The sequence below is a fragment of the Hypanus sabinus genome, chromosome 9 (assembly GCF_030144855.1).
Source record: "Hypanus sabinus isolate sHypSab1 chromosome 9, sHypSab1.hap1, whole genome shotgun sequence".
NCBI lineage: Eukaryota > Metazoa > Chordata > Chondrichthyes > Myliobatiformes > Dasyatidae > Hypanus > Hypanus sabinus.
Window position 1 is genome coordinate 88,527,525 of NC_082714.1, and position 27,172 is coordinate 88,554,696.

At 51.5% G+C, this 27,172-nt stretch overlaps 2 protein-coding genes across 3 annotated transcripts in view; one reads left to right on the forward strand and one right to left on the reverse strand.

The window, feature by feature from the left end:
* The window catches only part of mtmr11 (myotubularin related protein 11), a 63,578-nt gene extending 38,555 nt beyond the window's left edge, over window positions 1-25,023 (reverse strand). Inside the window, exons 1-3 of the mRNA XM_059980097.1 lie at window positions 24,749-25,023; window positions 18,636-18,696; window positions 4,103-4,230 (exon numbers count right to left, since the gene is read on the reverse strand). Coding sequence (XP_059836080.1) covers window positions 4,103-4,230; window positions 18,636-18,696; window positions 24,749-24,790 — 231 coding nt within the window. The 5' untranslated portion in view covers window positions 24,791-25,023. The remainder of the gene's footprint in view (window positions 1-4,102; window positions 4,231-18,635; window positions 18,697-24,748) is intronic.
* Window positions 8,877-14,472, forward strand: LOC132399583 (uncharacterized). 2 transcript variants are annotated; one of them, XM_059980095.1, is made up of 2 exons: window positions 8,877-9,746; window positions 10,466-14,472. In XM_059980095.1, exon 2 carries the CDS (start codon window positions 10,826-10,828, stop codon window positions 11,996-11,998), a length of 1,173 nt encoding a protein of 390 aa, XP_059836078.1. In that variant the 5' UTR covers window positions 8,877-9,746; window positions 10,466-10,825; the 3' UTR covers window positions 11,999-14,472. The 2 variants fall into 2 exon arrangements, with proteins under 2 accessions (XP_059836078.1, XP_059836079.1); XM_059980096.1 differs by having other exon boundaries at window positions 8,877-9,733.
* Window positions 25,024-27,172: the final 2,149 nt, after the last annotated feature.

Consider the following 27,172-nt stretch of genomic DNA (forward strand, 5'->3'; position numbering starts at 1 on the left):
ATGGATGAGGGGAGCTGTGGTGCAGGTGTGGGTCGATGAGATTAGCCAGTTCAGCCTAGACTAGCTGGAACTCTGTAATGGCCCCGGGCTGAGAAAGTGGGGGTGGGGTTAGACACCCCATCCTGTAAAAACCCAGAGCTACAAAAGGTCCAAAGACCTCGTCCCAAGATGGGCTACCCCGGGGACAATCTGAAAGACTGGTCCAGGACAGACGACCGTAGTGAGCCGCTGTCAGCTCCCAGTAGGGATGACGTGCTCAAGGTGAAGATCACAGACTAGATGGGCTGCATGGCTCATTTCTGTGCTCGATAACTCTTGTGACCCACCGCTCTCTGTGTGAACAAAAACTCGCCTCGCACACCTTCCTTAAACCTTCTCCTGCCCCACCCTGAATCTGTGCCATCTGGCAGCACCGTCAAAGCCCCAGCCACCCCGGTATTCCCTCCTCCCCTCTCCCATCAGGCAGCACCGTCAAAGCCCCAGCCACCCCGGTATTCCCTCCTCCCCTCTCCCATCGGGCAGCACCATCAAAGCCCCAGCCACCCCGGTATTCCTGCCCCGATTAAAACATTCTGCCCGTCTGTCTCTGCCCTCATGTCTCCCCTTGGCCTCCGACACGGACAGACAGACCCGTAAGGATACAGAGAATGGAGGGATAGGCTTGAATTTGGGATTGTGTACGGCTACTGGCTCTACTTCATTTGGGGTTTCTGCAGGTTTTGTATTTCCAGCAAATCTCTATGGGTACAGAGTGGGGAGCATCGTGACTAGCTACATCACCGCCTGGTATAGAACATAGAATAGTACAGCACAGTACAGGCCCTTCGGCCCAATGTTGTGCCGACCCTTAAACCCTGCCACCCATCTAACTCTCCACCTTAAATTCCTCCACATATCGGTCTAGTAGTCTCTTAAATTTCATAGTGTATCTGCCTCCACCACTGACTCAGGCAGTGCATTCCACACACTAATCACTCTCTGAGTGAAAAACCTTCTAATATCCCCCTTGAACTTCCCACCCCTTACCTTAAAGCCATGTCCTTTAGTATTGAGCAGTGGTGCCCTGGGGAAGAGGCGCTGGCTGTCCACACTATCTCTTCCTCTTACTATCTTTATATACCTCTGTTACGAATGATGAACAATTCTGATGGGCAGAAGGGTACAGAATCGCCAATGCCCACCTCTCCCCCCCCAAACTTTTGGAGAATCGCAAATCACGACTATTCCAATGCTGTTATCAAGGAAGTGAGAAAGAGAGACAGGACTCTGCCAGGGCAGTTGTTATTGATAACAGCTCATGAAAATTAATGAGAGAGGGACAGCTCAGAGATACACAAAGTGGAATGTCACCTACTAACAAAAGCGGAACGGAACCATTGATTACTGCTATTGTCTTTTGGAGAAGGATTGTATACTTGGTACTGTTCTATTCATTGAAACCCCTCAGGGGACAACCAGAGTGGGCTGGTTTGATGGGTTACATCATCTCAACCTGATTGACACCTGAGACCCTGTGAGTGGGGATAAAAGTGGGGTCTGGGGTAACACCCCTCAGACGCACCAGGAGAGATGCTACTAGACCGGTGGGGGCTTGTGTGTGTGTCCACCCTTGCCTGGGTGACGAGTCCACCACGGAAGAATGGTCTAGCTAAAGGACAGAGGGGTCATACGTGACTGGCCACAACAACAACGCATCAATGGATCAAGATCGTAAAGGAAAGTTGGCAAGTCAATAGCTGTTACTGTTCTCTCTCTCTCTCTCTCTCCAACAATTGCAACACAGTGACGAACAACTACCGCAGCCTGCATGAACTGAACTGAACTTTATATTTCCATCTGACAATTCATTATCCCCTAGACAACGATAGAGCTTGTTTCTTATTGATTATTATTACACCTGCACTTTTAGGTTTAGCATTGCTGACGTATATTATCTGTATATTGGCATTGATATTATTTTTGTATATTTTTACTAATAAATATTGTTGAAAATAGTATCACCAGACTCCAACGGACACTTCTATCTTTGCTGGTAAGACACCCAGTTACGGGGTTCGTAACACCTCTATCATATCTCCTCTCATCCTCCTCCTCTCCAGAGAATATAGTCCTAGCTCCCTTAATCTCTGATCATAATGCATACTCTCTAAACCAGGCAGCATCCTGGTAAATCTCCTCTGTACCCTTTCCAATGCTTCCACATCCTTCCTATAGTGAGGTGACCAGAACTGGACACAGTGCTCCAAGTGTGGCCTAACCAGAGTTTTACAGAGCTGCATCATTACCCTGTGACTCTTAAACTCTATCCCTCGACTTATGGAAGCTAACACCCCATAAGCTTTCTTAACTACCCTATCTACCTGTGAGGCAACTTTCAGGGATCTGTGGACATGTACCCCCCCCCCCCAGATCCCTCTGCTCCTTCACACTTGGGGGCTCCAATCCACAGGACCACAAGGGGCTACAGACTCAGCCAGCTCCATCATAGGCACAACCCCCTCCATCAGCCAGGACATCTTCCAGAGGCAATGTCTCAAGGCAGTGGCATCTCTACAATTCATCCAGCAGGGGTTCCCAACTTGGGCTCCATCGACCCCTGCATAACTGTATTGGTCCATGGCATTAAAAAAAACACTGGGAACCCCTACATCCAGGACATCAGACCGAGAACCTCTATCAGGTCAAAAAAAGGGTCTTGGCTCAAAACCGCAACTGTTTATTCGCCTCCATAGATGCTGCCTGACCTGCCAAGCTCCTCCAGCTTCTTGTGTGTGTGTTGTTCTGGATTTCCAGCATCTGCAGAATCTCTTGTTTACCTGGTTATTTTTTTACACTCTTTATAGATGTTTAAGTCTCTGCATTGTACCGCTGCTGCAAATGGACAAATTTCTCAACAAGTGACCATAAATCTGATTCATCTTTCTGGGCAGTTCCTGTGCTCTAACGTTCAATTTTCACTTTATTTAGAGACATAGCATGGTACAAGGCCCTTCTGATGCAATGCCACCCAATTACACCCACGTAACCAATTAACCCGTACGTCTCGGGCTGTGGGAGGAAACGCACGCGGTCACGGGGAGAACGTGCAAACTCCTTACAGACATTGGCGGGAATTCAACCCTGATTGCTGGAACTGTAAGAGCGTTATGTTAACTGCTAGGAGGCTCTACCCCCCCCCCCCCCCCCGATGTTCAATCTCCCACAACACTCCCCTCCTTACTGGCTGGGGCTGTGTGAAAGGGGCACATAGAACCATAGGACATGACAGTACAGAAACAGGCCTTTTGGCCCTTCTTGGCTGTGCCGAACCATTTTTCTGCCTAGTCCCACTGACCTGCACCTGGACCATATCCCTCCATACACCTCTCATCCACGTACCTGTCCAAGTTTTACTTAAATGTTAAAAGTGAGTCCGCATTTACCGCTTCATCTGGCAGCTCTTTCCACACTCCCACCACTCTGTGTGAAGCGCCCCCCCCCCCCCAATGTTCCATTTAAACTTTTCCCCCTTCACCCTTAACCCATGACCTCTGGGTTTTCTCTCCCCTGGTCTCAGTGGAAAAAGTCTGCCTGCATTCACTCTATACCCATCATAATTTTATCCACCTCTATCAAATCACCCCTCATTCTTCTACACTCCAGGGAATAAAGTCCTAATCTATCCAACCTTTCTATGTAACTCAGTTTCTCAAGTCCCAGCAACATCCTTGTAAACCTTCTCTGCACTCTTTCAACCTTATTAGTATCCTTCCTGTAATTCGGTGACCAAAACTGAACACAATGCTCCAAATTCAGCCTCACCAATGCCTTGTACATCCTCACCATAACATTTCTAACTTTACAGGAGGTGCAAATCTGAGAGATGGGTTACATTGAAGTGTCACAATAAAAAACATTGGACAAACCCAGTTCCTTAACAGGAGTGGCTGTGACATTGGGGGTGGGGGGGTGGCGGAGTGAAGGTAATTACCCCAGGGGAGTGGCGTACATGAGGCAAAGGGTAACTCAGCCAGCCTGGGAGGGATCCACTCAGTGGTAAGGGCTGGGGAGAGGTGGGGATGGGTCAGGGGTCCGAGCGGGAGGGGGCAGCGCACTTCCTTACCTGCTGGGGGTCCCCAACCCCGGCTGGGACAAAGGCCACGCGGAAGTTGGTGCACAGCAAGATCCCACGGGTGGAAGTCCCTTGGGAGTCGTACCTCCTGGCGCTCACCTCCCCCTTCACCTTCTCCCCTGGGAGGAGAAAACAGAGGCGTTACCAGATACAGGAACCGGCGGCAACCCTCCCCTAGCTCCCACTACCGCACAGGGAGAGGCGGACAAACACGGATATACTCCCAAGCCCGCTCCTCCTCCACCAACTCCCGCTGTCTCGGGAAAAGCATCCATTTCATTGTTGTCACACAGGTGAAAATCTTTCATTTGTGTGCCATCCACAGTTATAGAGCACCACAGGACAGAAACAGGCCATTCAGCCCATCCAGTCTGTGCCAAACTGTTATTCTGCTAGGTCCCATTGACCTGCAGCCAGACCATTGCCCTCCCATCCATATATCTAACCAAACTTCTCTTACATATTGAAATCAAGCCTGCATCCACCACTTCCACTGGCAGCTTGCACCACCCTGAGTGAAGATCCCCCTCAGGTTCCCCTTAAACATCTCCCCTTTCACCCTTAACCCATCTCTAATCCTGGGTTCACCCAGCTTCAGTGTTTACCCTGTCTATACCACTCATGATTTTGCATACCTCTAGGAAGCAGAGAGACCGTTTCACACATAACCACGTCGAGGAGGTGAACGGGAAACAGACAATAGGTGCAGAAGTAGACCATTCGGCCCTTCGAGCCTGCACCGCCATTTTGAGATCATGGCTGATCATCTACTATCAATACCCGGTTCCTGCCTTGTCCCCATATCCCTTGATTCCCCTATCCATAAGATACCTATCTAGCTCCTTCTTGAAAGCACACACACAACTGAGGGACAATTGCTCTACTAACTTCTAAATATCATCGACAGAAAGCAGAATGAAGTGTAACAGCTACAAAGAAAGTGCAGTGCAGGCAACAATGAGGAGCCAGGTCCACAGTGAGGTAGTTTGTGAAGTGAAGAGTTCATTGTCAAAGGCAGACGAGAGAATCAGAGATCCTGCCCACCAAGTCACCTGCTCTTCTCTCCTGTCGGGCAGAAGAGTCTGAAATCACGAACCACCAGGCTCAGGACAGCTTTTGGTGTCACTGATTGACTGGTCTCCGAGCAAGTGCACTCGTTTCTCAATCATACTCTATTTTCATTGTGCACGAGAGAACTGTGTGGCCACTGTCACTCACACTGTGAGAAATGCCATTTTTATACGGAACTGACCAGCGGATACGGATATCGACCATTCGTGTGCGTTTGAATTCCTTACTTGCAGCATCAATCACCATTCACAGTCGAGATGTGGAAAGTCAACAGAAACCACAATCTGACAGCCGATGATATTTGGAAGTTAGTAAAGCAATTGTCCCTCAGTTGTGTGTGCGTGTTTCACATCTTCCCTTACATTGTTATCTGGTTCTCGTAAGCATAAGCTGCTTTGGAAACCCTTCTCCTTAAAGGCCTGTTTTGCCTGGGTTGTCTGCAATCTATCCTTGCCTGTACATTGTTAACCCTTGGCTTGCCACAACTTGCACACTTTCCCACTGTTGAAAAATCCCCAGGTATGGCAGGATGGGCTCAGGACCTCGTGATCTCCCCCACTGTGACCTTTGCACCTTGTTCTCCCCAGTACCGAGGACATCGTCCAAGGGCAGCTCCTCAGAGTGGCTGACCTCTACTAATAGAGACCCAGGACATCGGCAGCAGCACCAAACACGCTGAGTTCCTTGCGTGGGGGGTTTATTTTTAAAACCGTAGAAGAGAGATGGGGTCTAGTGCAGCACGCGTCACCAAAGTGGGAACTTAGAGGTGTTGTCTCAAGAGGCCGAGACCGAAGAAACAGCTAAGAAGGGTTAGTTTTTCCTTTCCTTATTGCTGGTTTGGTCTTGGTTGCCCATTGGACAGTGCAGGCAGGATGGCAGTAGAATGCTCCTCCTGCAGGATGTGGGAATTCATGGAACCTGATGACCTCATCTGCGGGAAGTGCAGCCAACTCCAGCTCCCGAAAGACCGCATTAGGGAGCTGGAGCTGGATCATCCGGGAGGCAGAGCAATTGATAGATACCACTTCTGAGCAGGCGGTTACACCCAGAGTGCAGACTTCGGGGAGCAGATGGGTAAGGGAGGTAAAGGGAGAAGGAAATCAGTGCGGGGTCCCCCTGTGGCCATTCCCCTCAGCAACAGGTATACCCCGTCAGATACTGCTGACGGGGGATGACCTATCTGGGCAAGGCAGCAGCAGCCAAGCACTGTGATCAGCTCGGAGCCTCAGAAGGGAAGGGTGAAGTCAGATGGAGCTGTAGTTGTAGGGGACTCGATAGTCAGGGGGACGGATAGGAGATCCTGTGGCAGCAACAGAGATGGCAGGACAGTGTGTTACCTCCCGGGTCGCAGGGTCCAGGACACCTCTGAGCATTTTCAGAATATTCTTGAAGGGGAGGGAAAGCAGCCAGAGGTCGTGGTACATGTTAGTACCAATGGCAGGAGGGGGGTAGAGGTCCTGCGCAGCAAGTTTAGGGAGTTAGGACCTCCAAGGTGGTAATCTCGGATTACTCCCAGTGCCACGAGCTTGTGAAGGTCGGAACAGGAACACAACACAGATGAATGAGTGGCTGAGGAGATGGTGCAGGGGCAGCGTTTCAAGTTCTTGGCTCATTGGAGCCTTTTCTGGGGATGGGTTGCACCCGAACTGGAGGGGAACCAATATCCTGGGAGGGAGGTTTGCTAATGCTGTTGGGGAGGATTTAAACTGGATTTGCAGGGGGGTGGGAACAGAAGTGAAGTGACAGAGGATGGGGCAGTTGGCAGCTTGAAGGGAGTTTGTGAGGAAGGATAGACAGGTGACGGAGCAAAGAAGCATTCAGCCTGATAGTTTGAAGTGTGTCTATTTTAATGCAAGAAGCATCATAAACAAGGTGGATGAACTTAGAGTGTGGATCAATACATGGATCTATGATGTTGTGGACATTACAGAGACTTGGATGGCTCAAAGCAGGAACAGCTGCTGAGTGCCAGGTTTTAGATGTTTCAAAAAAAAACCAGAGGGAGGCAAAAGAGGTGGGAGCCTGGCACTGCTGATCCTGGAGGCAGAAAAGGGGGAAGTCATGGAAGGGTTGCCTACTGAGTCATTGTGGGTGGAAGTCAGAAACAGAAAGAGGGGCAATAACTATACTGGGTGCTTTTATAGACCCCCCAGTAGTAACGGAGACATCGAGGAGCAGATTCTGGAATGGTGCAATAATAATAGGGTTGTTGTGATGGGTGATTTTAAACTTCCCTAATATCGACTGGCATCTCTTTAGAGTAGGGGTTTAGATGGAGTGGAGTTTGTTGGATGTGTACAGAAAGGTTTCCTGATGCACTATGTAGATAAGCTAGCTAGAGGAGAGGCTGCAGTCTATCTGGTATCGGGAAATGAACCTGGTTGGGTGTCAGATCTCTCAGTGCGAGAGCACTTTGGAGGTAGTGATCACAACTCTATCTCTTTTAACACAGCACTGGAGAGGGATAGGAGCAGATAATTTGGGAAACCATTTAATTGGGGTAGGGGGAAATATGATACTATTAGGCAGAAACTTAGGAACATAAATTGGGAGCAGATGTTCTCAGGAAAATGCAGGGCAGAAATGTGGCAAATATTCAGGGAACATTTGCATGGGGTTCTGCATAGGCATGTTCCACTGAGGCAGGGGAAGGATGGTAGGGTAAAAGAACCAATGTGTACAAAGGATGTAGAAAATCCAGTTAAGAAGAAAAGCTTACAAAAGAAACTAGGTAATGTTAGAGCTCTAGAAAATTACAAGGTTGCTAGGAAGGAGCTTAAGAATGGAATTAGGAGAGCCAGAAGGGGCTATGAGAAGGTCTTGGTGAGCAGGACTAAGGAAAACCCAAAGGCATTCTACAAGTATGCGAAGAGTGAGAGGATGAGCCGGGTGAGAACAGGGCCAATCAGGTGTGACAGTGGAACCTGAGGAAGAGGCATGGAGTCAGAGGAGGTAGTGGAGGTACTTACTTTGCTTCAGTATTCACCAGAGAAAAAGACCTTGGCAATGGTGGGAATGACTTGCAGCAGGCTGAGACATCTATGTGTATAAACATTAAGCAAGAGGATGCACTGCATCTTTTGGAAAGCATCAAGTTGGATAAGTCTCCGAGACCAGATGAGATGTACCCCAGGCTGCTGTGGGAGGTGAGGGAGGAGATTGCTGAGCCTCTGGTGATGATCTTTGCATCACCAATGAATATGGGAGAGGTTCCGGAGGATTGGAGGGTTGCAGCTGTTGTTCCTCTATTCAAGGAGGGGAGTAGAAATAGCCCAGGAAATTATAGGCCAGTGAGTCTTACTTCAGTGGTTGGTAAACTGATGGAGAAGATTTTGAAAGGCAGGATTTATTAACATTTGGAGAGGCATGATATGATTAGGAATAGTCAGCATGGCTTTGTCAAAGGCAGGTCGTGCCTTACGAGCCTGATTGAATTCTTTGAGGATGTGACTGGACACATTGATGAAGGCAGACCAATGGATGTAGGGCATATGGATTTCAGTAAGACATTTGATAAGTTACCCCATGCAAGGCTTATTGAGAAAGTAAGGAGGCATGGGATCCAAGGAGACATTGCTTTGTGGATCCAGAACTGGCTTGCCCACAGAAGGCAAAGGGTGGTTGTAGACGGGTCATATTCTTCATGGTGACCAGTTTTTTTTATTAAAACATAGAGTGGTGGGTATATGGAACGCACTGCCAGCGACAGTGGTAGAGGAGGATACAATGGGGTCTTTTAAGAGACTTTTAGACAAATACATGGAGCTCAGAAGAATAGGGTAATTCAAGGCAGTTTCTAGAGTAGGTTACATGGTCAGCACGACATTGTGGGCCGAAGGACCTGTAATGTGCTGTAGATTTCTATGTTCTATTGTCGTGCTGTCTTCTCATTGCCACCATCAGGGACACACTCAACGTTTCAGGAACAGCTTCTTCCCCTCCACCATCAGATTTCTGAACGGTCCATGAACACTACTTTGCTGCCTTTACACACCAGTTCTTTACACATGCACATTTCTTATTGCAATCTAATGAGTTGCTATGTATTGCACTGGACTGCAGCTGCAAAACAACACGTTTCATGACATACGTTGATGGCAAAAAACCTGATTCTGAGGCTTTTCAATGTCCTTGCCACAGCAATAAAGCAGTTCAGCTGTCATTCAGTGAAGGCTGATCACCCTCCCGTTGTGACCCTCGTAGTCTGCACTGTACTCTCTGTAACTGTATACTTCATAATGTTTCACGTTTACTCCCCTGACGTTCTAATGAATGGAACAATCTCACATGCAAACAGAAGGTTTTTCCACTCTGTCTTGGTATGTGTGACGGATAAGCTGATATTAAATGACTCTACCATCTGTCTGAATGGAACAAAGCCTCTCTGGAGAACGGTGAGGGGTGTTTGGGAGGGAAGGACTCCAGTTAACTACAATGCTTAACCAGGGTTTCGGCCCAAAGGTCAAACTCATGATTGGTGAGCTCAAGGGGTGAAGTTCAAAACTGGAAGCCTGACATCTACGAGTCTGATAATCCAGGGACAAGCACTGGGTCAGGAGTGTGAGTGAGTGAGAGACACTGTCTGTGAGTGTGTGTGAATCACATGCTCTCTGTGACCAATGGGCTACCCCTCCCACTGAGTACTGGTTTTCTCCCCAGCTCCAAAGGATGTAGGGGTTTCGAGGAAATGCCCCCCCCTCCACTGTGTGGGTGAGGGGTAGAATCCAAGAGGGGTGGGATCTGATGGGAATGTGAAGGGATTAAAATAGTATAGCTGTAAATGGGTTAGGACTAACTTGCTGGGCTGAAGGGCCTATCTGCTTGTGTTGTGCTGCTGAATATTGTAGGTATGCGATGTTGGCGCTGGACCGCATGGTGAAACTTGTGGGCTGCCCCCAGCACACCCTCAGAGTGTTGGTTACTGACGTGAAAGATGCATTTCGCTGTGTTTCAACGTACGAAGTGATAAGAAAGCGAATCAGAATTTGAGGCGAGCCCCTCCCTTCGTCAACAGTGTAGAACAGAACTGGTTATCCTGTAACTATTGGTGGGGGGGGGGGGGCAGTAACTTCAGTGTCACCCGCGCTGAACTAACTCCGCAACCGATGAGTTCACTTTCAAGGACTCTTCACCTCATGTTCTTGATATTTATTTATTACTTTCTTTAGGGATTTGTGAGGAAAGATGGTGCCAGTGGTTTTTGCAGACCCAGGCGACTTCTTCCAGTTCGTCCATGAAACAGACTAGTCTTCTTCTCTTAACGTCTTTCTTTGATTTTTCTAGGTGGCCGGGTGTGGTGAACTACATATACCTGTCTGGACATGCCCCTCTGCTGACTGCTCCTGTGGCTCCACCCACAGACCCCTGTATAAAGGCGATTGGAGGCACTGCTCCTCCCTCAGTCTGCAGGATGTTGTGGTCTCTTTTGCTGCTGATAAAAGCCTATCGTTCGCCTCCCATCTCCAAGAGTTATTGATGGTGCATCAATTTTATTAGCAGCAATTTTAAAACACGGAGAGCATTTTACGACCCGACAGATTGGATCTCGACCCTCAATCCCAGGAAGCCGGCAACGCTTTCGAACTCTGGCTAGCATGCTTCGAGCCGTACCTGGAGGAGATTCATGTGACCGACCCTGCCACGATGCGCAGGGTTCTCCTCTCCAGGGTCAGTGCAAGGGTCTACTCCATGATCAGAGACCAAACAGACTACCAGGGTGCGATGGATGCCCTCAAAAGACAATACCGGAGGCCAGTGAACACCGTCTTCTCAAGACATCGCTTAGCAACATGGCAGCAGCGGGCCGGAGAGTCGAGCGCTGAGTGGGTCCGGGCCCTACAGACACTCATGCGGGCCTGCAATTGCAGGGGACTGACGGCGGAACAGCATACGGAGTTGCTAGTAAGAGACGCCTTTGTTACGGAGATCAGGCCAGTGTACTTGTGCCAGTGGCTGCTGGAACACGCCGATCTTACCTTACATTCGGCGATTGAGCTGGCCGACACGCAGGAGGCCGCTCTGCGCAACGCTGACGCTGTCCAGGCACGCCATCTCCCGCCGGCCCCATGGACACTGCAGACCCTGCAACCCGCCGGCGAATCGACTTCGGCTGCTGTCAGTCGCAAGTCCGCGCAGTGTTACTTCTGTGGACTCGAAAAGCACCCCCAAAAACGCTGTCTGGCCCAAGAAGCTACCTGCTCCAGCTGCGGAAAGAAAGGCCACTTTGCCAAGGCCTGTAAGTCCAAACCACGAGCGGGGTCGAGCAGCGCCGTGTGCAAGGCATGGGGGCGGCCATCTTGGTCGCTGCCATCTTGCCTGCCCACCGCGTGCGAGGCATGGGGGCGGCCATCTTGCCTGCCCGCCGCGTGCGAGGTATGGGGGCGGCCATCTTTGTCGGCGCCACCTCGCCCCGCCTCTGACCCACGGGAGCTTACTGGGCACCAAGATGGTGATTCAACTCTGGCCTCTGTGACCCTTGACCAAAGCGCTCCACACCAGCTCGCAAGGTCAATGATGGACATCCTGGTGGAGGGGCACAGGACTAGCTGCCTGTTTGACATGGGCAGCACTGAGAGTTTTATTCACCCGTACACAGTGCAACGCTGCAGACTCGTGACACGGCCGGTAAGCCAGAGGGTCACCATGGCTTCTGGATTGTATTCCACAGACATCTGGGGGGGATTGCGTAGCGACGTTGGTGGTGCAGGGCACAGAATATCAGAACTTCTTATTACTGGTCATGCCTCAACTGTGTGTGCCTGTGCTATTGGGGCTTCAATTCCAGAGCCACCTGAAAAGTGTGACAATGGAGTATGATGGGTCCCTCCCACCAATCACTGTCAGAAATCCTCAGTTCTGTGGGGTTTCGTCATATACCCTACTACTGACCACACACACACACCGACCCCCACATCCCACCCAACACCATGCCAACGGCTGCGCTACTAACACCACTTGCAGCCTCTCCACCCTCAAGATCCCTCCCCCACTGCTGTTCGCCAACCTGATCCCCAACTGTAAACCCGTGGCAACTAAAAGTAGGAGGTACAGTGCGGGGGACAGGGCCTTCATTCAGTCGGAGGTGCAGCGGCTGCTCAGGGAGGGGATCATTGAGCCAAGCACAAGTCCTTGGACGGCCCAGGTGGTTGTTGTTCAGACCAGGGAGAAAAATATGATGGTCGTGGACTATAGCCAGGCCATCAATAGGTTCACGCAGCTTGACGCGTACCCCCTACCCTACATCGCGAATATGGTCAATCAGATAGCTCAGTACAAGGTATACTCGACCATAGATCTGAAATCCTCTTACCATCAGCTCCCCATCTGCCCAGAGGACCGCCCCTACACCGCCTTCGAGGCCGGTGGCAGCCTCTATCACTTCCTGCGCATCCCATTCGGTGTCACGAATGGTGTCTCTGTCTTCCAGAGGGAAATGGACCGGATATGGACCAGTGCCAACTGAAGGCCACGTTCCCATATCTGGATAACATCACCATCTGCAGTCACGACTGGCAGGATCACGACACTAACCGCCAACGATTTTTCCAAGTGGCCAAGGCTCTTAACCTCACCTATAACAGGGACAAGTGTGTGTTCGGAACCACCCGACTTGCTATCCTTGGGTATGTCGTGGAGAACGGGGTCATTGGCCCTGATCCCGACCATATGCATCCCCTGTTGGAACTCCCTCTTCCCACCACCCTCAGAGCCCTCAAACGGTGCCTGGGCTTCTTTTCCTATTATGCCTGTTACAAATGTGGAGCAACTCTGAGGGGCCGAAGGGTGCAAAGTCGCCCCCTCCTTTTTGAGAATCGCAAGATCGCTATTATTTCGGGTCTGAAACCCAGGAAATGAGAGAGAGAGACACAGCATGTCAGGAAATGAGAGAGAGACACACAGAATACACAAGGTTTGGAATGTCTCCTGACTTCAGCGGAACGGAATCACGGATAACGGCCATTGTCTCTTGGAGACGGAATTGTGTATTGAGTACTGTACTATTCATTGAAACCCTTCAGGGGACAACCAGAGTGGGCTGGTTGAGGGATTGCATCATCCCAACCTGATTGACATCTGAGACCCCGTGAGTAAGGATAAAAGAGGGTCTGGGGAACAACCCCTTTAGACACACTAGGAGAAACGTTAGAAATCCAGTGATAGCGTTTAATAGTGACAGCCGGCGGGGGCTCGTGTGAGTACTCCCTTGCCAGGGTGGCGGGCTCATCACAGAAGAACGCTTTAGCTAAAGGAGAGGCCACAAGTGAACGGCCGCCCCAACGGGACTCCCGACGGATCGAAATCATAAAGGAAAGTTGGCAAAACACGTAGTGGTAACTGTTCCCATTCTCCCATCTCTCTCTCTCCAACAACTTCAACACAGCGATAAACAAATGACGGCAGCCTGTGTGAACTGAAGCGAACTTTATATTTCCATCGGACAATTCATTATCCCCTAGACAACGATAGAGCTCATTTCTTATTGATTATTATTATACCCGCACTTTTAGGTTTAGTATTGACGACGTATATTATCTGTATATTTGCATCGATATTGTTTTTGTGTATTTTTACTAATAAATACTGTTAAAATTAGTATCACCAGACTCCAAAGGACCTCTCTATCTTTGCTGGTAGGTGATCCAGTTATGGGGTTCGTAACACACCCAATGGGTCCCTCACTACACAGACAAGGCCCGCCCCCTGGTCAAGTCCACCACATTTCCCGCGTGGCCTTCAGCCGCATTAAAGGGATGTTGCCAAAGCAACGATGCATGCGGTGGACGAGACCGTTCCCTTCCAAGTGGAGTGTGACGCCTCCGACTTCGCGCTGGCTGCTACCCTCAGTCAGGCAGGCAGGCCGGTAGCATTCTTTTCTCGTACCCTTCAAGGCCCAGAAATTCGGCACTCCGCGGTGGAGAAAGAATCCCAGGCCATAGTGGAAGCTATTAGGCACTGGAGGCACTATCTCGCTGGCAAAAGGTTCACCTTGCTGACCGACCAGCACTCGGTTGCGTTCATGTTCAGCAACCAACAGCGGGGCAAAATCAAAAATGATAAAATTTTGAGGTGGAGAATAGAACTCTCCACCCACAACTATGACATCCTGTACCGGCCTGGAAGGCTCAATGAGCCCCCTGATGCCCTATCCCGGGGGGCGTGTGCCAGCACGCAGCTTGACCTGCTATATGCCCTCCATGCAGATCTTTGCCACCCGGGGGTCACCCGATTTTACCATTTCGTGAAAGCCTGGAACCTGCCTTACTCCCTTGAGGAAATCAGGACGATGACCAGGGACTGTCAAGTCTGCACTGAGAGCAAACAGCACCTACCGTCCTGAAAAGGCGCAACTTATCAAGGCCACCTGCCCCTTTGAGCGACTGAATGTCGACTTTAAGGGCCCCCTTCCCTCCACCGACTGCAATGTCCACTTTCTCAACATAATCGACAAGTACTCGTGGTTCCCTTTTGCCATCCCCTGCCCTGATACCACTGCCACGTCCGTCATAAAAGCCCTGCGCCAGCTCTTCACTCTGTTCAGATATCCCTGCTATATCCACAGTGATATAGCAGGACCCTCTATGAGTGACGAGCTGCGCCAGTACCTGCTGGCTAGGGGTATTGCTACTAGTGGGACCACAAGCTATAATCCCCAGGGGAATGGACAGATGGCAAGGGAGAATGCCACTGTGTGGAAGGCCACACTCTTAGCCCTTAGGTCAAAGGGATTTCCGGTCTCTCGTTGGCAGGAGGTCCTCCCCGATGCACTCCACTCCATCCGCTCCCTGTTATGTACGTCCACCAATGCCACCCCTCATGAGCGACTCTTTTCTTTTCCCAGGAAGTCTGCCACTGGGACCACCCTACCGGCTTGGCTGATGTCCCCAGGGCCAGTGCTGCTCCGGAAACATGCAAGGAGCAATAAATACTCCCTGATGGTCGAGAGGGTTCACCTACTTCATGCGAACCCCCAGTATGCCCATGTGGTCTTACCCGATGGGCAGGAGGACGCAATTTCCGTCCGCGATCTGGTGCCCGCAGGAGCACCAGACCCCTACCCTGAACATTCCACGGTGACTATGAACCCCTTACCCACCGATGTATATACCCACGAGACACCGCGCACACCAAGCCCTACACAGACTCCTCACGACACTCCCATACCAGGCGTCACACACACGCATGAGGGATTACTAACGCCTAATGGGCTGGCACCTCAAGTCAGGCCGGAACCAGCACAACCACCAGCACTGGTGCAATCACAGCCGGTGCTACGTAGATCGCAGTGACAGACTCGACTGCCTGATAGACTTAACCTGTAAATATACTTGTAAGAAACTTCGCCCCATGGGGATTGTCTTTTAAAACAAAGGAGGGTGAATGTGGTAAACTATGTGTATACCTGTCTGGACATTCCCCTCTGCTGACTGCTCCTGTGGCTCCTCCCACAGACCCCTGTATAAAGGCGATTGGAGGCTCTGCTCCTCCCTCAGTCTCCAGGATTTTGTGGTCTCTTTTGCTGCTAATAAAAGCCTATCGTTCGCCTCCCGTCTCCCAGAGTTATTGATGGTGCATCACTGGGGTTCCATCGGAGTCCGTGATCCACAGTTTAAACTAGGGTTCTCCGCAAGCGGTGGGCTTCTGTATTGGCCAAGTGTCCTGGTATTTCGATATCTCCAGGAAGGTGTTTGCCTACGGCCCTGTAGATAACCCGGTCCCTTGCCAATTTCACCGACTGGAACATCAAGACAGGAGGCAGAGGGTGCTGCTGTCAGAAAAAGGACTCGGTGCTCGAACAATAGCTCTGTCTCTCGATGGAGGGTCAGAGCATAATGGCCCTGAGTCGGGAGCTTGGAGGAGTAACAAGGAAGATTGTAACACTGGAACAGCGAGTTGCAGAGTGATCCCTCTCCCCTCCACTGGCAAGGCAGAGCCTGTCTGATACACCAAAGAGCCAGGGTGGACTGCTGTTTTGTTGGACAGTAGATCAGTCTCTTTGGGGGCTTTTGCCACTGTTTTCATGGTGGGGGGGTATTGCTGCTGCTCGAGTGTGGGAGGGGGTGGAGGGGCTTTGATATCACCATCATTCATTCTTTTGGGTTTCTTATCTTGTGGATGTCTGTAAGAACTTCAGGTCTTACACATTCTCTGATGTCAAATTGAGCCATTATTTGCAGAGCTTGTTGTTTATTGCACGTTAATGGTTGTCAGGCCTTTTGGCCATTCATTGATTCTACCATTTCCTCTGCATTAAACTGTGATCGCCTGCAAGAAAATTAATCTCAAGAGTTGTATATGGTGATGTGTACTTTGATAATAAATTTACTTTGAATAAAGTCAGTAAGGACAGAGGAGAGACTAATCTGCACCCCCTGCCCCACACCCCCACCCAACCCTTCAAGCACCCTTCCACCCAGAGTCCACGGGCCCGGACCCACAGACACCAAGCCTCCGACTCTGACTTCACCACAGAGCCCACTGATTTCAGGGTGTGGGTCAGTTTGAAAACTCAGTAGGGGGAGGGTGGAGTGAGGCACAGGATTGTGGAGGGGAGAGTGGGTCCTATCACAGTTCTAGACAGAGCAACTTCCAAAGTGGTTCGTAGTGTGGTCTGCGGTGGCCTGACGGGCACCCGGGCATCTGAGCAGTGTCGTGTGTGCCAGTGGGGACCCGATTACAGGGCAGTCCCCACCCAGACTGTCACAGCCTGCAGGTTAGGTCACAGAATGTCCCGAGCAAACCAGAACATTCTCCCCACCCTCCCCCCCCTTTCAGCTTCTCCGACACCCTCCCATATGGGCTCTCCTGCTCCCCACCCTCCCCCCCCTTTCAGCTTCTCCGACACCCTCCCATATGGGCTCTCCTGCTCCCCACCCTCCCCCCCCTTTCAGCTTCTCCGACACCCTCCCATATGGGCTCTCCTGCTCCCCACCCTCCCCCCCTTTCAGCTTCTCCGACACCCTCCCATATGGGCTCTCCTGCTCCCCACCCTCCCCCCCCTTTCAGCTTCTCCGACACCCTCCCATATGGGCTCTCCTGCTCCCCACCCTCCCCCCCCTTTCAGCTTCTCCGACACCCTCCCATATGGGCTCTCCTGCTCCCCACCCTCCCCCCCTTTCAGCTTCTCCGACACCCTCCCATATGGGCTCTCCTGCTCCCCACCCTCCCCCCCCTTTCAGCTTCTCCGACACCCTCCCATATGGGCTCTCCTGCTCCCCACCCTTTCAGCTTCTCCGACACCCTCCCATATGGGCTCTCCTGCTCCCCACCCTCCCCCCCCTTTCAGCTTCTCCGACACCCTCCCATATGGGCTCTCCTGCTCCCCACCCTCCCCCCCCTTTCAGCTTCTCCGACACCCTCCCATATGGGCTCTCCTGCTCCCCACCCTCCCCCCCCTTTCAGCTTCTCCGACACCCTCCCATATGGGCTCTCCTGCTCCCCACCCTCCCCCCCCTTTCAGCTTCTCCGACACCCTCCCATATGGGCTCTCCTGCTCCCCAACCTCCCTCTTCAACACCCTCCCCATCACCTCAACTCACCCTCCTTCCCTCCAACTCTTCCTACCCCTCTCCCCTCAAGACCATCCAACCATTCTTTCCTCTCCTCTTATTCCAATGCCCTCCCCCTTCCCAGCTCTAATCTCCTCTCACCTCCTCCTTCTCATTGTGGTTGTCTCTGCATTCCCTCTGTTTTAAATATACCCAATGACTCGGCCTCCACAGCTGTCTGTGGCAATGAATTCCAAATTCACCACCCTCGGGCTAAAAAATAATCCTTCCTCCTCTGGGTTCTAAATGAACATTCCCCCTCCCCTCCCTTCCTCTCTCCCCCCACCCGTCTCTTCTCTAGAACTCTCACTCCACCTTCCCTCCCCCAATTCTCGGCAAAGTTTCCTGAAGCATCTCCACTCTGCAAGCTGCTTGCAACCACATCCCGTCACTCTCTCTCACTGGCCACCCTCCCCACCGCAGGGACAGGGACCTTCCCCACCCCTCTCATAGACCCCTCTTACCGGGCAGCAGCTTCCTTCCCAGACACCACATCCCGTCACTCTCTCTCACTGGCCGCCCTCCCCACCGCAGGGACAGGGACCTTCCCCACCCCTCTCATAGACCCCTCTTACCGGGCAGCAGCTTCACTCCCAGACACCACATCCCGTCACTCTCTCTCACTGGCCGCCCTCCCCACCGCAGGGACAGGGACCTTCCCCACCCCTCTCATAGACCCCTCTTACTGGGCAGCAGCTTCCCTCCCAGACACCACATCCCGTCACTCTCTCTCACTGGCCGCCCTCCCCACCGCAGGGACAGGGACCTTCCCCATCCCTCTCATAGACCCCTCTTACCGGGCAGCAGCTTCCCTCCCAGACACCACATCCCGTCACTCTCTCTCACTGGCCGCCCTCCCCACCGCAGGGACAGGGACCTTCCCCACCCCTCTCATAGACCCCTCTTACCGGGCAGCAGCTTCACTCCCAGCACGCGCTGAGTCATTTCAAACGATGGAGCAGTCGCCGGCTGTAACAAACAGGTGGAATTCACGTCAGGCAGAGAGACTTTGCCCCTGGCACCTCCTCACCCTGCCCCTCCAGCGCCTGTCGCAGCTGATCTCAGAGACGGGGGGAGGGGGGAGTGGTCACTGGGGACTGGACCTTACCCCAACGGTACTGTATCCTGGCATTATAAATCCATCAGACATAGGAGTAGAATTAGGCCATTCAGCCCATCGAGTCTGCTCCACCTTTCATCGTGGCTGATTTATTATCCCTCTCAACTCCATTCTCCTGCCTTCTCCTTGTAAGCTTTGACACCCTTACTAATCATGAATCTGTCAATTTCCGCTTTAAGTACACCCAACGACTTGGCCTCCATGGCTGACTGTGGCAACGAGCTCCACAGATTCACCACTCCTCACTTCTGTTCTCAATGCACGTTCCTCTACTCTAAGACCATGCCCTCTGGTCCTCGGTTCACCCACTCGAGAAAACATCCTCTCCACATTTCCCCCCCCCACCACCACCTACATTCTTCTAAACTCCAGCAAATACCAGCCCACATGAACCCTTTCACTCCCAGAATCATTCTTGTGAATCTCCTCTGGATCTCTCTAGTGCTGGCATGTTTTCTCAGATAAGTGGCCTAAAATACTCCAAGTGTGGTCAGGCCAGTGCTTTACAAAGCCGCAGCATTACACCCTTCCTCTTATATTCTCGTCCTCTCGAAATGAATGCTAACATCACATTTGACCTCCCCCCACTGACTCAACCTGCAAGTTAACCTTTAGGGAATCCTGCACAAGGACCCAAGCCCCTTTGAACCTCGTTGACATTTCCCCCCGTACAGAAAATATCAATGTGCATGACCATAACATCCCAACAGTGTATTCCACCAGCCCCCCTTCACCTTTCTTCCAATCTGCCCACGACCTTCTGCAGACTCCCTGCTTCCTGAACACTACCTGCCCCTCCACCCATCTTTGTATCGCCTGCAAACTTAGCCACAAAGCCATCAATTCCGTAATTGAAATTGTTAACACACGGTGAAACGAAGCCGTCCCAATACCGACCCCTGCAGCATTCCACCAGTCACCAGCAGCCAATCAGAAAAGGCCCCCCTTTATCCCGACTCCTTGCCTCCAGCCAGTCAGCCCAACTTCTATCCCATCTTTCCTGTAATTCCATGGGCTCTTATCTTGTTAAGCAGCCTCGTTGTGGCACCTTGCCAAAGGCCTTCCAAAAATCCAAGTAAACATCTAATAACTCTCTTTCATCTATCCCGCCTGCTATTTCCTGAAAGGATCGCAAGGTCTGTCAGGCAAGTTTTCCCTTTCAGGAAACCACGCTGGCTTTGGCCTTCATTATCATGCACCTCCAAACACTCCAAAACCACATCCTTAATCATTTCTCTCCAAGGTCTTCCAAACCACTGAAGTTAGGCTAACTCACCTAAACTTTCCTTTCTTCTGCCTCTTAAAGAGTGGAGTGATATTTGCAATTTTCCAGTCTTCTGGAACCATTCCAGAATCTAATAACCCACAAGCTCTTCAGCTACCTCTTTCAGAACTCTGGTGCGTAGTCCAGCCGACTTATTTACATTCAGACCTTTCAGCTTCTCAAGAACCTTCTCCTTAGTAATAGCAACTGCACTCACTTCTGCCCCTGGCACTCTCGAATTTCCAGCAAACTGCACAATTCCACAGTGAAGACTGATGCAAAATACTTAAGTCCATCCGCCATTCCTTTGTCCCTCATTACTACCTCTCCAGTGTCATTTTCAAGTGGTCCAATACCCACTCTCACCTCTCTTTCACTCTGTACATACCTGAAAAATAATTTGTATCCTCTTTTATATTATTGGCTTGCTTACCTTCATAGTCCACCTTTTCCCTTTATGTTTTCTTTTAAAGATGCCTTCTACTGGTTTTCAAAAAGCTTCCCAATCTTCTACCTTCCCATCAAATTTTACTCACTTCTGCTTTTCTGCTGTCATTGACTTCCCTCCACAGTTACGGTTGCCTCACCCTCCCTATACAATACTTCTATGGGATGTATCTATCCTAAGCCTTCCAAGTTGCCCCAGAAACTCCAGCCACTGCTGTCCTTACGTCATCCCCTCCAGTCAACTTTGGCTAGCTCAGCTCTCATTCCCTGTACTCCACTATGATAATGATTCATCTGACTTTATATTTTCCTTTTCAAATTGTAGGGTGAATTCTATCTTATTATGATCTCTGCCTCCTAAGGGTTCCTTCACCTCAAGTTCCCTAATCAAGTCTTGGTTCATTACACAACACCCAATTTAGAAACCAGCCGCAGTGGGTTCAATTCACAGGCTGCTCCAAAAGCCATCTCATCGGTATTCTGTAAATTCCAACCGTTGGGATTCAGCACTAATCTGATTTTCCCCAATCTACAGACATATTGAAACGTCCTATGACTATCGTAACACTGCCCTTTTAACATGCCTTTTCCACTTCCCATTGAAGTTATATCCCACATTCTGGCTAATGGTCAGAGACCTGTATATGACTCCCATCAGGGTCTTTTTACACTGATTTCTTAACCCTACCCAGTGGGATTCTACATCTTCTGATCCAATTCCACCTCTTTCTAAGGATTTGGTTTAATTTTTTTTAACCAAAGAGCCACCCCACCCACCTGCCCTTTTGAAACAAGGTGGAACCTTGGATGTTGAGCTCACAACGATGATCTTTTTTTCAGCCAAGATTCAGTGATGCCCACAACGTCACCCAACTGCACGACTGATCATCTACCTTATTCCATACACTGCGTGCATTCAAATGTACATCCTCCATCTTACCACAAGTTGTAAACCATCTCCCCCATCCTCAGCCTTATAACTCCAGTTCTAATCCCCGTTCCAACCTGGCTTAAACCTTCCCCAACAGCTCCAGCAAACCTGCCCTCGAGGCTACTGCAGGCTCAGGAGTAGCCCGACTTTTTGAACAGGGCATACTGTACTCTCCCCCAGAAGAGACCGCAATGATCCAGAAATCTGAAGCCCAGCCCTCCACACCAGTTCCTCAGCCATTTACCATCATCCTATTCCTAACCCACGTAGCACGTGGCTCTGGAAGTCATCCAGAGATTACTGCCTTGGAGGCCCTGTTCTTCCATCTCTTCCCCAACTCCCTGCATAGCATTTCTTCCCCCTTTCTACCCAAGTCATCGGGTGCCAACGTGCACCATGAGCTCCAGCTGTTCACCCTCCCTCTTGACAATCTTCAGCTGCTCTGAGATACGTTGGCTTTTCTTTCGTGGCCACGGAATCGCGTCCATTCCCGTAACTATCCAGTCTTCTGTTACTACCTGACTCTACCCTTTCCTGATGCATCTCAGCCAGCCTGCCTGCTGCTGCTGTGCCCTGACGGGTCAATCCCCCCAGCAGTATCCAAAGGGGTATACTTGTTGCTGAGGGGAATGACCATGGGGGAACCCTGCACTGACTGCTTCCTCCCCTTACTTCCCCTGGTGGTCAACAATCTACTGTCTAAAACCTGCACTCTGGCTGTGACCACCTCATTAAAGATCATCTATGAAGTTCTCAGCCTCCCAGATGGTCCTGAGTGTATCCAGCTCCAGTTCTTTGACCTTATCAACTGGAAGCAGAGTTTACAGTGACAGACTCGTCCCCAATGGTACTGTACCCCTATGTTACACAGTGACAGACCCGTCCCCAATGGTACCATACCCTGGTGTTACACAGTGTCAGACCCGTCCCCACCGGTAATGTACCCTGGTGTTATACAGTGACAGACTCGTCCCCAATGGTACTGTACCCTGGTGTTATACAGTGACAGACCCGTCCCCAATGGTACTGTACCCCTATGTTACACAGTGACAGACCCGTCCCCAATGGTACTGTACCCCGGTGTTACACAGTGACAGACCCGTCCCCACCGGTACTGTACCCCGGTGTTATACAGTCACAGACCTGTCCCCACCGGTACTGTACCCAGGTGTTATACAGTCACAGACCCGTCCCCACCGGTACTGTACCCAGGTGTTATACAGTCACAGACCCGTCCCCACCGGTACTGTACCCCGGTGTTATACAGTGACAGACTCGTCCCCAATGGTACTGTACCCCGGTGTTATACAGTGACAGACCCGTCCCCACCGGTACTGTACCCCGGTGTTATACAGTCACAGACCCGTCCCCACCGGTACTATACCCCGGTGTTATACAGTGACAGACCCATCCCCACCGGTACCGTACCCCGGTGTTGTACAGTGATAGACCCGACCCCACCGGTACTGTACCCCGGTGTTATACAGTCACAGACCCGTCCCCACCGGTACTGTACCCCGGTGTTATACAGTCACAGACCCGTCCCCACCGGTACTGTACCCCGGTGTTATACAGTGATAGACCCGACCCCACCGGTACTGTACCCCGGTGTTATACAGTCACAGACCCGTCCCCACCGGTACTGTACCCCGGTGTTATACAGTCACAGACCCGTCCCCACCGGTACTGTACCCCGGTGTTATACAGTAACAGACCCGTCCCCACCGGTACTGTACCCAGGTGTTATACAGTCACAGACCCGTCCCCACCGGTACTGTACCCAGGTGTTATACAGTCACAGACCCGTCCCCACCGGTACTGTACCCAGGTGTTATACAGTCACAGACCCGTCCCCACCGGTACTGTACCCAGGTGTTATACAGTCACAGACCCGTCCCCACCGGTACTGTACCCCGGTGTTATACAGTCACAGACCCGTCCCCACCGGTACTGTACCCCGGTGTTATACAGTAACAGACCCGTCCCCACCGGTACTGTACCCAGGTGTTATACAGTCACAGACCCGTCCCCACCGGTACTGTACCCAGGTGTTATACAGTCACAGACCCGTCCCCACCGGTACTGTACCCCGGTGTTATACAGTCACAGACCCGTCCCCACCGGTACTGTACCCCGGTGTTATACAGTCACAGACCCGTCCCCACCGGTACTGTACCCCGGTGTTATACAGTGACAGGCCCGTCCCCACCAGAATTCCACACCCTACCATGACACCAACAAGTGCGGTCCAGGCGCATTTGAGGATAGTTGAGGTCATCTCGAAAGTGTGGGAGGCGGGAGCTGCGAGCGCGCACATACCAGCGGCTCTCTGGCACGGTCGCCTTTGGACTCAGGAACACGGAAGGGCCGTGGATGGGTTTCAGTTTTTCCCGTCAGAGCTGGGGGGGGGGGTGCAGGACAGGCTTCGTAATCATTCCCACTGGAAACTGTGTCTAGTGTTCTGGCGGAACCTCAAACACTGACACTGGGCAGAGACACCCAGGATTTCTGCTCCCTGTTGCCGTTGGACTGTTAGGGGCTCATCGCGCGTCTGGTTCAAGGCGCTAAACCTGTCAACAGACGGGCGGTAGATGCCCAGCCACAGCTCCTATTCCCTCTCACCCCGCATACGGCATCCTCTCGTTGGTCTAGAGTAGACAGCAGACTAAACAAAGCAACGATTCACGCAGCTCGGCCCGGTCTGAAGCTGACTCACACAGGACGGTGCCAAGCTCGGACGGAACGACAGCACGCAAACGCCCACGGAGGGCGGCTCGGGACTCCGCGACGGGGAGAGAGTCGGGCAGGCAGTTGGAGAGGGTTGAAAGATGATTCGGGGCAGGGAGGGAGGGTGGGTGGAAGATTTAGGGCTGTGGATGGGGTGACCATGGAACCTGGGGGCTGGGTAACGGTGGAGGGGGTTCAGGCCAGAAGTGGGGAAGGGACAGAAGGCGGGTCAGGGGTGCCGGCGGGGTCCCAGGCCTGGATGGGGGAGGGGTCGGAGATCGGACCGGCGTTAGTGCGGCAGGTGCCCGCCAGGGAGTAACAAACGGATTCCCGGCCGGCGAGAAAAGTAACGGTGCTCCCGGCCCGGTAAGTGGATGGAAGGGCCCCCCGTGACCGGACACCTGGAGATCCCGGGACGGGACGGGACGGGTCTCGTTGACGGGGGTCCTGAGCCGGGAGAGAAGCCGCTCGCTGACAAGCCCCCGGAGCGGAGAGGGGTGGCGCGGTGGCCATCGCCCAGGATGACACTCACCGAGCTGAGCTTGCACCGCCCGCCGGCTCCCGACTCGATCATCCAGGGACGCCGGGGAGGAGACGCCCCCACCTCATTCGCTGCGCCCAGCCTGCAGCCCGAGGCCGCGCCACCACTTAAAGAGCCACGGGGCGGGGGCGGGGCTTCGCTGGGGGGGGCGGGACTACAACCAGGGGCGGGGCCTCGTCCACCGGAAGTGTCCGGCGGAGTTTTGCCGCAAGTGGGCGTGGCCTGACTTAAAGGGAAGGTTCCTTCTCGGGGGGGACGGGGCGGCCGGCGCGTTTACCATCGGCTGACAATAATGGTTGCGCCATTTCACCACAGAAGGCGGCACCTAGATGACTTTTTCCGCCGCGGCTAGGAGGTGTAAAACCACAGAGGAGGGAGGACCGGGATCTGTTAATCCGTAGCAGTTTACACAAAATGATGGAGAAACTCGGCCAACACGAGGAAATCTGCAGGTGCTGGAAATTCAAACAACACACACAAAATGCTGGTGGAACGCAGCAGGCCAGGCAGCATCTATAGGGAGAAGCACTGTCGACGTTTTAGTCCATGACAAAGGGTCTCGGCCCGCAACGTCGACAGTGCTTCTCCTTGTAGATGCTGCCTGGCCTGCTGCATTTTGAGAAACTCGGCATCAGGAATGGAGAGGAAATGGGAAGATGCCAGAATTAAAAGTGGGGAGGAAATGAGGACTACCTGGAAGGTGATAGGTGCAGCCAACTGGGTGGTGGGGTGAGGGGGAGAAGTTAGAAGCTGGGAGGTGATAGGTGGAAAAGATGAAGAAGAATGAATCTGGTAGGAGAGGAGGGAGGACCTGGGAGAAAGGGAAGAAGAATGAGGGGGAGTTGATAGGTAGGTGAGCAGAAGAGGCCAGAGTGGGGAATAGAAGAGGAAAGGGGTAGGGGAAAAAAACTGTCAGAAGGAGAAATCAAAGTTCATGCCATCAGGTTGAGGCTACCCAGATGGAATATGAGGTGTTGCTCCTCCAACCAGAGAGCGGCCTCATCATGCCAAAGGAGGCAATGTCGGAGCAGAAATGGAGAAAGTATTGAAGGTCAACACATACAAACAAGTTGGATGCACTCAGCAGGTCAGTCAGCATCTGTTGAAACAAGCAGTCATCGTTTCGGGCCAAGACCCTTGGTCAGGAATGAAAGTGGTTGGGCACTGGGAAATTCCACTTTTGGCGGATGGAGCGGAGGTGAATGAGTACCCTGTTAATCAAGTTCAAGTTTATTGCCATTCAACCATACACATGTATAGTGTTAAACCAAACAACATTCCTCCGGACCAAAGGGCACCACAAAACAAATAAATTAACAACTAATCTGATTTTATGACACAAGATATAACGTGAATAGTATGATGGTACTGGTGTTTCAAACGTGATGAGACCAGGGAGTTCAGTAATTTTACCGTTGGGGGAAGAAGCTGTCAGTCCTGTAGAGAGTGAACCACATTCAAGCAATGTACGTTGCAGACTTGTGAAGGTCTTTCAGGAAGGAGAAGCTGTAACACACGCAAAACGCTGGAGGTCAGGCAGGATCAATGGAGGGGAATAAACGGCCAAGGTTTCAGGCTGAGACCCTTTGTTAGGACTGGAAAGGAAGGGGGGGGGGAGGAAAATCCCATCAATCTCTGCTGCACTCTCTCCAGCTTAACGGCATCTTTCCCATAACAGGGTGTGCAGGGATGTGGCAGGAAAATGGTGGATGGATCTCTAATCAAGCTGTAGTTGTCTCAGTCAACCATGGCCCCACAATGCTGGCCCTCCTGTGTTTACCAGTTACAAACCCAGCGTGCTTGTACATCTCTTTTAGAAATGTCATCCTAAGTTCCTCGCTGAATGTCTACAGGCTTCAGTTTGGAATCGTTGACTTGCTGTTCTAACGTATTTTGTGAAATGACTGAAACAGTGCCCAACTCCATTTTAATTAATTTGCCGTTCACTTCTGGCACAAGCCATATTGCTCATCTATTGTTAGTTTTCACATGTAAATCTCAAGGCTACCCAGTCCTGTGTCACTCTCATCATTATCAGATTTTTCATCAACAGCAGATTAGAGCTCTGTTTGAATCTGCAACTTATCTTTTCCTCTTCCCTGTGCGGTCCATTTATTTTTATCTGCCCATCATGCTCTTTGTATGTGACCTCCTTTGTTGCATTTTCTACAAGTTTTGCCTTTATGCGAGCCCCTGTCACAATTTGTTTGGCCAGGCAAATTTCTGTTTAGACTTTAAACACAAAATGCTCAGCAGATTCATGCACAACATGCTGGAGGAACTCAGCATGTCGGTTTTGGAAGAACCCCTGCTCAGTTTTATCTCCTCCCCAAGATCCGCAAGCATGACTGTCCTGGTAGGCCTATAGTTTCGGCCTGCTCCTGCCCCACCAAACGTGTATCTGCCTACCTGGGC